Genomic DNA, 10837 nt, shown 5'->3' on the forward strand with positions numbered 1-10837 from the left:
CCAGTAGGTGGCGCTATGAGTTTTTTGAATTTTTTCAAATCAGGTATGTTCAGGCTTGAAGTGGCATCATGCACAAGAAGTGTTGTGCAAATTGGATAATGTACCTTGGAGTTATAAGAACTTCAATTTTGCATGGCGAACGATGCGTCGCCACGGCAACAGCGTTCAACGAAAACACACAATACTTATGATGGCTCTTCATCAATGTCCTAAGACTATCCTTACCGATTTTGAGACTAATCGGGTCACCTGGCTAGGAGGAATAAAGAAAAGTATAAAATATGACATTTCCTTCAGCCAGTAGGTGGCGCTATGAGTTATTTAATTTTTTTCAATTCAACTTTGTTCAGGCTTGAAGTGGCATCATGCACAAGAAGTTTTGTGTGGATTGGATTATGTACCTTGGAGTTATAACAACTTGATTTTTCAGAAAAATTATGGAAAATGGCCGCCACGCCACGTCAAGGTTCTTCGACGAAAGCGCTAGCTTTTAATAATTTTTAATCACAAAGGTCTTAAGAGCACCCTGAACAAATATGAAGTCGATCGCATAAATGCTCTAGGAGGAGTTCGTTGAAGTACGAAGGCTGCAAAATGCAAAAAGTGCCAAAAAACACAACTTTGCGGGTTTACTGTAGCGCCCCCTATTGGTTGAATGCAACACAAATCACAGGGTATGTTACGGTATGCGATGTGCACATATGCTGAAAGTTTCGTGAATTTTCGACAATGGGTTGAGAAGTTATGTGTATTGATATTAAGCCACGCCCCTAGGAAGTTCATTGGTCCATATCTTTTTAACGCAAAGAGATATCAAAAAGCTTTTGATACATCTGTGTGATCTACATCCAATAATGATCCACAGCAATTTTGGTAGCAATAGGAGCTAGCGTGTAGGAGGAGTTGGCAAAGATGTGTTTTACACTAAATTCAAGATGGCCGAAAATTTAAGTAGGCGGAGCTTAGGGGTCTGAGAGGCTTTTTTTTAGATCTAGCGGATTAGGACATGTGTGTTGAATTTCAAGTCAATCGGACAAACTGGCCGAGGGGCGTCACCGGTCCGCTTTGTAGGGGGCGCTAGAGAGCCATTTTTTTACACACAAATATGCAACCTATGTCAGATGGCAATTTTCACCAGACCTGACAAGTCTGCAAAATTTGGTGAGTTTTGGGGTATGGGCAATACTCCAAATATGCGCTCAATGTTCTCAAATAAAAATCAGAATAAAAATTAAAACTGCGAGCAGTGATGAACGGGCCCTCGCCTCCCTTGCGCGTCGGGGCCGGCGGCGGACTCCGGCCTGAGCGTCGGAGAACGTCCGCGACCGCGGGACGGCGCGTCCGCGAGCGAGACGTCGTCGATCCCGCGTGGACCGCCCGATGCTGGAAATGATGCTTTGCAAATAGTACTATGCTGAGGAAAAATGACACCGAAATCAAAATGGCCGACTTCTGGTAGGTTTTACAGCACGGTGCCAAGAGACTTATTTTTAAGTCTCCGCAGGATACGTGCGCCTACCCAGTTTCGTACGTGTAGCTCAAACGTAGCGCTGGGGCTGCTCTTTTGAAATATTGTAGGGGGCGCTACAGAGGCAATTTAAAACGGACAAGGCTAAAAATCATATCACATATTTCTTCCGATGCCTTTGACACATGTGCAAAGTGCCATGAATTTCTGAGCATCCCAACCTACTATGCTATGGAAAAATGACACCAAAATCAAAATGGCCGACTTTGATAGGTTTTAGAGCATGGTGCCAAGAGACTTATTTTTAAGTCTCCACAGGATACGTGTGCCTACCAAGTTTCGTACGTGTAGCTCAAACGTAGCGCCGGGGCTGCTCTTTTGAAATATTATAGGGGGCGCTACAGAGGCAATTTAAAACGGACAAGGCCAAAAATCATACCACATATTTCCTCCGATGCCTTTGACACATGTCCAAAGTTTTATGAAATTTTGAGCATCCTAACCTACTGAAACAAATTTCCTTCCGCCAGTAGGTGGCGCTATGAGTTTTTTGAATTTTTTCAAATCAGGTATGTTCAGGCTTGAAGTGGCATCATGCACAAGAAGTTTTGTGCAAATTGGATAATGTACCTTGGAGTTATAACAACTTCAATTTTGCATGGCGAACGATGCGTCGCCACGGCAACAGCGTTCAATGAAAACACACAATACTTATGATGGCTCTTCATCAATGTCCTAAGACTATCCTTACCGATGTTGAGACTAATCGGGTCACCTGGCTAGGAGGAATAAAGAAAAGTATAAAATATGACATTTCCTTCAGCCAGTAGGTGGCGCTATGAGTTATTTCATTTTTTTCAATTTAAGTATGTTCAGGTATGAAGTGGCATCATGCACAAGAAGTTTTGTGTGGATTGGAGTATGTACCTTGGAGCTATAACAACTTGACTTTTCAGAAAAATGATGCAAAATGGCCGCCACGCCACGTCAAGGTTCTTCGACGAAAGCGCTAGCTTTTAATAATTTTTAATCACAAAGGTCTTAAGAGCACCCTGAACAAATATGAAGTCGATCGCATAAATGCTCTAGGAGGAGTTCGTTAAAATACGAAGGCTGCAAAATGCGAAAAGTGCCAAAAAACACAACTTTGCGGGTTTACTGTAGCGCCCCCTATTGGTTGAATGCAACACAAATCACAGGGTATGTAACGGTATGCGATGTGCACATATGCTGAAAGTTTCGTGAATTTTCGACACTGGGTTGAGAAGTTATGTGTATTGATATTAAGCCACGCCCCTAAGAAGTTCATTGGTCCATATCTTTTCAACGCAAAGAGATATCAAAAAGCTTTTGATAAATCTGAGTGATCTACATCCACTAATGATCCACAGCAATTTTGGTAGCAATAGGAGCCAGCGTGTAGGAGGAGTTTGCAAAGATGTGTTTTACACTAAATTCAAGATGGCGGAAAATCTAAGTAGGCGGAGCTTAGGGGTCTGAGAGGCTTTTTTTTAGATCTAGTGGTTTCGGACATGTGTGTTGAATTTCAAGTCAATCGGACAAACTGGCCGAGGGGCGTCGCCGGCGCGACTTGTAGGGGGCGCTAGAGAGCCATTTTTTTTCACGCAAAAATGGCTCCTATATCAAAACCCAAGTTTCGCCAGACCTGGCAAGTATGCAAAATTTGGTGAGTTTTCATGCATGGCAAATATTCCAAATATGCAGCCAAAGTGGAAAAATAAGGATCGGAATAATAATAATAATACCCCTTAGAAACTCAATAGGGCCTTCGCTGGCCCGACGTTGTCGGTGGCTCGGGCCCTAATTAAAACTGCGAGCAGTGATGAACGGGCCCTCGCCTCCCTTGCGCGTCGGGGCCGGCGGCGGACTCCGGCCTGCGCGTCGGAGAACGTCCGCGACCGCGGGACGGCGCGTCCGCGAGCGAGACGTCGTCGATCCCGCGTGGGACCGCCCGATGCCGGAAACGATGCTTTGCAAATAGTACTATGCTGAGGAAAAATGACACCGAAATCAAAATGGCCGACTTCTGGTAGGTTTTAGAGCACGGTGCCAAGAGACTTATTTTTAAGTCTCCGCAGGATACGTGCGCCTACCCAGTTTCGTACGTGTAGCTCAAACGTAGCGCCGGGGCTGCTCTTTTGAAATATTGTAGGGGGCGCTACAGAGGCAATTTAAAACGAACAAGCCTAAAAATTATATCACATATTTCTTCCGATGCCTTTGACACATGTGCAAAGTTCCATGAATTTCTGAGCATCCTAACCTACTGAACCATATTTCCTTCAGCCAGTAGGTGGCGCTATGAGTTTTCTGAATTTTTTCAAATCAGGTATGTTCAGGCTTGAAGTGGCATCATGCACAAGAAGTTTTGTGCAAATTGGATAATGTACCTTGGAGTTATAACAACTTCAATTTTGCATGGCGAACGATGCGTCGCCACGGCAACAGCGTTCAACGAAAACTCACAATACTTATGGCAAATCTTCATCAATGTCTTAAGGCCATCCTAGCACAATTTGAGACTAATCGGGTCACGTGGCTAGGAGGAATAAATGAAAGTCTAAAAAAAAACATTGCCTTCAGCCAGTAGGTGGCGCTATGAGTTATCGAAATTATTTTAATTTGTGTGTGTTCATGCATGAAGAGGCTTCATGCACAAGAAGTTTTGTGTGTATTGGTTAATGTACCTTAGAGTTATAACAACTTGATTTTTCATAAAAATGATGCAAAATGGCCGCCACGCCACGTCAAGGTTCTTCGACGAAAGCGCTAGCTTTTAATAATTTTTAATCACAAAGGTCTTAAGAGCACCCTGAACAAATATGAAGTCGATCGCATAAATGCTCTAGGAGGAGTTCATTAAAATACGAAGGCTGCAAAATGCGAAAAGTGCCAAAAAACACAACTTTGCGGGTTTACTGTAGCGCCCCCTATTGGTTGAATGCAACAAAAATCTCAGGGTATGTTGCGGTATGCGATGGGCACATATGCTGAAAGTTTCGTGAATTTTCGACAATGGGTTGAGAAGTTATGTGTATTGATATTAAGCCACGCCCTTAGGAAGTTCATTGGTCCATATCTTCTCAACGCAAAGAGATATCAAAACGCCTTTGATAAATCTGAGTGATCTACATCCAATTATGATCCACAGCAATTTTGGTAGCAATCGGAGCCAGCGTGTGGGAGGAGTTGGCAAAGATGTGTTTTTCACTAAATTCAAAATGGCGGAAAATTTAAGTATGCGCATTTTCGGGGTCTGAGAGGCTTTTTTTTAGATCTAGTGGATTAGGACATGTGTGTTGAATTTCAAGTCAATCGGACAAACTGGCCGAGGGGCGTCGCCGGTCCGCTTTGTAGGGGGCGCTAGAGAGCCATTTTTTTACACACATTTATGTCACCTATATCACACCTCTATTTTCGCCAGACCTGACAAGTCTGCCAAATTTGGTGAGTTTTCATGCAGCGCAAGTACCCCCAAAATACTCCCAAAGTGCAAAAATAAAAAGAAGAATAATAATAACGCCTACAATTTCAATAGGGCCTTCGCCGGCCCGACGTTGTCGGCGGCTCGGGCCCTAATTAAAACTGCGAGCAGTGATGAACGGGCCCTCGCCTCCCTTGCGCGTCGGGGCTTGCGGCGGACTCCGGCCTGCGCGTCGGAGAACGTCCGCGACCGCTGGACTGCGCGTCCGCGAGCGAGACGTCGTCGATCCCGCGTGGGACCGCCCGATGCCGGAAACGATGCTTTGCAAATAGTACTATGCTGAGGAAAAATGACACCGAAATCAAAATGGCCGACGTCTGGTAGGTTTTAGAGCACGGTGCCAAGAGACTTATTTTTAAGTCTCCGCAGGATACGTGCGCCTACCGAGTTTCGTACGTGTAGCTCAAACGTAGCGCCGGGGCTGCTCTTTTGAAATATTGTAGGGGGCGCTACAGAGGCAATTTAAAACGGACAAGGCCAAAAATCATACCACATATTTCTTCCGATGCCTTTGACACATGTGCAAAGTTCCATGAATTTATGAGCATCCTAACCTACTGAAACAAATTTCCTTCAGCCAGTAGGTGGCGCTATGAGTTTTTTGAATTTTTTCAAATCAGCTATGTTCAGGCTTGAAGTGGCATCATGCACAAGAAGTTTTGTGCAAATTGGATAATGTACCTTGGAGTTATAACAACTTCAATTTTGCATGGCGAACGATGCGTCGCCACGGCAACAGCGTTCAACGAAAACACACAATACTTATGATGGCTCTTCATCAATGTCCTAAGACTATCCTTACCGATTTTGAGACTAATCGGGTCACCTGGCTAGGAGGAATAAAGAAAAGTATAAAATATGACATTTCCTTCAGCCAGTAGGTGGCGCTATGAGTTATTTCATTTTTTTCAATTTAAGTATGTTCAGGCTTGAAGTGGCCTCATGCACAAGAAGTTTTGTGTGGATTGGATTATGTACCTTGGAGTTATAACAACTTGATTTTTCAGAAAAATGATGGAAAATGGCCGCCACGCCACGTCAAGGTTCTTCGACGAAAGCGCTAGCTTTTAATAATTTTTAATCACAAAGGTCTTAAGAGCACCCTGAACAAATATGAAGTCGATCGCATAAATGCTCTAGGAGGAGTTCGTTAAAATACGAAGGCTGCAAAATGCGAAAAGTGCCAAAAAACACAACTTTGCGGGTTTACTGTAGCGCCCCCTATTGGTTGAATGCAACACAAATCACAGGGTATGTAACGGTATGCGATATGCACATATGCTGAAAGTTTCGTGAATTTTCGACAATGGGTTGAGAAGTTGTGTGTATTGATATTAAGCCACGCCCCTAAGAAGTTCATTGGTCCATATCTTTTCAACGCAAGTAGATATCAAAAAGCTTTTGATAAATCTGAGTGATCTACATCCAATTATGATCCACAGCAATTTTGGTAGCAATAGGAGCCAGCGTGTAGGAGGAGTTTGCAAAGATGTGTTTTACACTAAATTCAAGATGGCGGAAAATGTAGGTGGGCGGAGTTTTGGGGTCTGAGAGGCTTTTTTTTAGATCTAGCGGATTAGGACATGTGTGTTGAATTTCAAGTCAATCGGACAAACTGGCCGAGGGGCGTCGCCGGCCCGCCTTCTAGGGGGCGCTAGAGAGCCATTTTCTTACACACAACTATGCAACCTATATAATATGAAATTTTTCACCAGACCTGACAAGTCTGCAAAATTTGGTGAGTTTTCATGCATGGCAAGTCCCCCCCAAATAGTCCCCAAGTGTAAAAATAATAATCAGAAAAATAATAATACCCCTTAGAAACTCAATAGGGCCTTCGCTGGCCCGACGTTGTCGGTGGCTCGGGCCCTAATAATAATAACCCCTACAATTTCAATAGGGCCTTCGCTGGCCCGACGTTGTCGGTGGCTCGGGCCCTAATAATAATAATAATGATAGTAGCAGTGTCCTTTAACATGAAACCAATCAATAAATCAAATATTGGCTCATGAATTCAAAGAGATTCACACACTATACATAACTGCAAACCCTTAAATTGATTAAAATAAATGAATAATGAAGAAGCCACACAGAAACCTATATTTGTAAGTGTGAAGGCACAGAGGAACATCCTGAGAAATACCCCAGGAGGGCATGATATCAATGATCAGTGATACATTGTTACTAACTGTCCTTTCTTTCGTTTGCAGCTGCTGAAACCTCAGCTGTAACAAGTAAGCATAGTCATCTTCTGCCGCGTTACTCTGTTCACGTGAAACTCAGATCAAATGACCTAACCACAAAGTGAATTGTTTGCACTAATCCCGACATCCGTCTTCTACCTCTACCTAGTGGATGGCAACCACCTGCCCACGCTGATTATTGTCATGGTGACGGGCCTGGTACTGGTGGTGCTGATAGTCGGCGTGATCTACTTGTACCGCCGGCGAACGATTGGGTCCCGGGGGTCCTATGAAGGGGCCCGCTACAGCCGCACCAACTCCAGCCAGGCGGAGCAGGTTGAGAAGAACATCCTGGTGTCTGACATGGAGCTGAACGAGCAGGCAGAGTAGCAGAGACCCACCTGGACCGACCAACCCAGAACCGGACCCAACCTTGCACAGGAGAGGCTGATTCAGACATTGTGGCATTTATGTTGTTGTTGTCTCTTTTGAAACCAAAAAAAAGATTTTTAAAGTGCTGAAGGGCTGTGTAGAGCGCAGCAGTTGTTTAGTTTTAAATTGAATCCCCGTCTTCTCAATCATCTTCTGCCAAGACTTCACAGTTCTACCAATTTTTCTCCAGATAAATCGGGTCCTTCCATATGTACAGCTTTTCCCCCGAAAGCGTTCATGAAGCCCACAAACGGATCTACCGTGAGTTTAGGTTTATTGCAGCAGCTGGAAAAGTTCAACATAAATCGGTTTTATGAAATCACTCCTCACTGTTTCCTCTGGTGCCAATGTAAATTTTTGCTCGGTGTAAATTTCCTTTTTTTGTTCCAATTTTGATTGAAAGCAAAAAACTACAATCACAGCCACAGATTGACTCTTAACTAAAACCATTTGTCTCTGTCCTTTAACTATATAGCCACAGTCTTCTCTGGGACCAAATTCACTTTTTCTTTTCTTCTGTTTTACCATGACAGTATTTACCGGAACTTGAGGTGTGTTTTTGTTGTTTTATTACATTCATGTCCTTCCCATTGATTTGTCATTATCTGTGCAGCAGTAGACTGTAAACTGTTACTGATGATGCATGTGTGGTTTTTGTGGGTCCGCCTCTCTCCTCCTTTCTGATCTGACACGTCAGCACCAGCTGGCAGAAGAGCGGAGGAGGAAGAAGTCCAAATGTGAATGTGTGGAGGGTGACAGGGACCATTATTAGTGGTGACCGTCTGAGGGCAGTACACTATTGTGCACATTACTAATACTGAGTTCTTAGTGTTGAAAGCTGGTCTTTAAGTAGACTATATTGTCTTTTTAGTACTGCAGGACTGACTACATTTTGGCACTTTCTTCTATTATCTTGAGCTAATTCAATCTTGGTCATCCACTTGCCTTTAGTCATTCCAAACTTGTGTTTGTTTTGGCTCCTAATGTACCATCTGGTGCTGATTCAGCAATGTTTAAGGGCAGTAATTGTCTTTGTATGCACCATGAAAAAGGAGTTGCAATTTGATATTTGTCTAATTCATAATTTTTATGCACACAGTTCACTTCTCTGTGTGTTTTATCACTCGGATATTTTTCACTATTTGTTTTTTTAATGATGCAGGTTTCGTTATGTGTTTTGACTTAAATACGACTGGTAAAGACATTTGGAAATGTTCCTACTTTTAAGGGATAAACGCCAACACTTGAACTTCTCATTGCCCCACAAAGGAAAACATCCCTCAAGTGAATGACTCCGTTGTATACATGGGAGCCAAAAAATGTTTTAAAAGTGAATTCACCATTTCGTAAAAGAAAACCTCCTTCCATTCTTTTTCTACGTCATTTTAAGATTTCACATTTGCGCAGGGTAATGACCACGTTTTTTAAAGTTCATTTGCCTCCTCAAACATTTTTCTTTTTCCCTCAACTCTTGCCTCTGAGTGCATTTCTGTCTTTTTGCTTGCAGGAATTCCTTGGAGCCATTTCAGTCTGAGGCTTTTGGTGTCTCACAGTGCTGTTGTAAAAAAAAAAAAAAAAAAGCCTTTTTTTTTTTTGCTGCGTGAGTTGGACTAAGATAGAGGGGGAAGGGAGGAGGATAAGGAGTAAGGAGAAGTGTGTGAGTGAGTGTGTGAGTGTGTGTGCAGTCTCCAGCTGTGGAATGTTGAGTCGGCAAGAAGAGCTCAGTGGCAAGTCTGGAACCAATCAGAGAAGGAGAGCTCAGGGACATGAAGGGTCAGAAAGAAGACAGAAAAAAGGAAAACTAGATGAAGGAGAAAAGGGGGGGGGGGGGAGTGTGAGGAGGAGTCAGGGTTGTAGGAAGAGAGGAAACATGCAGGGAAGGAGGAGTGTAAAGGGTACAGTGGTTTGTCCCAGGCTTACCCCGGCCTCTGCTGGTGGTTTTACTGTAAAGGTTTGTCTTTACATACAATATGATGTCAACTGATTGAGGTGATGAGGTGACGATGCAACGACCATCGGTGTGTTCCCCAATGAGATCATCTCTGCGATGCAGGCCGGCTCTTGTCCCATTGAAGATTAGCTGAAGCACCTGTTTGTTTTTTAAAGTTTTTGTGTCACTTTTATATGAATTGAATAAAGTCTATGTTCTCAAAGCTTCTGTTTTCACAGTTATTTATGAATTATTATTAACCGTGGAGCAAATTCTCATGTAAATGTGTTACCTGTCGATAGAGAGAAGCTGTACGCTATCCATTTGTTTCAATCTTTGTGTTAAGATTTTTGAGTTTTAAAAGTCAGTGAGCTGGGAAATGAACTTAAGAATTGATGTGTAAACCGTGGACTGCGATGTTTCTGTTTCTCCACAAGAGGGCACACCTTGCCTGCTGTATGGGACACATCCCCCTGCTTATGTTGTGCTTTGATTCACCTGACCTTTATCGCTCCCTGCACAGGTCACTATTTATTTTCTGATCTACAATCTATATGTTGGGATCAATATCAGAATTTAAATTTCTTTGTGATTGCGATCATGTCTCCAGTTGAACGGTCTTGAATGTGTGATTTTACCTGATGAAAATGTGCTTGTGTACTAAATAAGAGTAGTAGCTACAATCCATACTCCACCGCCTCCATCCACCCAGCTGGACTATGTTCGAACAGGCAGACCAACACACAGACCAGTGGATCTTTGAAACCCATCACCTGGTGTGATGAGAGCTTGTGGCCTTTTCTGGCCAGAGACCTGGACCTCTGCAGTGAAACATCAGAGCCAACAAATAGTTTGTTATTCAAATCAAACTGGCTCTCTGTAATCCATCTCACTTAGAATGGATGTCACAGCTCATCCATCTGCATGCCGCAGGCACTCAGTTTAAAGCATCCAGGGGTTATATGCTCCAGCAGTTGTTTATAAGTTTCCCAACCCCGCTCCTCGTTTTTAATGTGTCTCTGGTGTATGGAAGCTGTCCTTTAGGAACTTTTGCTTGCTCTTCAAACACTACATTTTTCTGTCTGTTGAATTTCAGACTCGGGTCTAGCTGTTAAACATCTCTACCATTAGCCTTATTTGTAGCTACAACCTGTAGTCTAAATACTCCTGTCATGTTGTATTTATCTGTGGCTGCATTGTACCTTATGTTTTACTTTGTTGTGTTAAATGTTGCTTGCATGTTGCTTGCTTGTTACCTGAATGTTTCAGGTGCACTCCAAAGGATCACAACAGATGAGAAACATGTAATTGAAATGTTT

The 10837-nt window shown here is 43.1% G+C and overlaps 1 protein-coding gene across 1 annotated transcript in view; it reads left to right on the forward strand.

The window, feature by feature from the left end:
* Positions 1–9735, forward strand: part of mrc2 (mannose receptor, C-type 2) — a gene marked incomplete at its 5' end in the record, with an annotated part of 31015 nt that extends 21280 nt beyond the window's left edge. Inside the window, 2 exons of the mRNA XM_079176842.1 lie at positions 7184–7207; positions 7326–9735. Coding sequence (XP_079032968.1) covers positions 7184–7207; positions 7326–7546 — 245 coding nt within the window. The 3' untranslated portion in view covers positions 7547–9735. The remainder of the gene's footprint in view (positions 1–7183; positions 7208–7325) is intronic.
* Positions 9736–10837: the final 1102 nt, after the last annotated feature.

This window comes from Pholis gunnellus (genome assembly GCF_910591455.1).
Source record: "Pholis gunnellus genome assembly, chromosome: 17".
In the NCBI taxonomy this organism is placed as follows: Eukaryota; Metazoa; Chordata; class Actinopteri; order Perciformes; family Pholidae; genus Pholis; species Pholis gunnellus.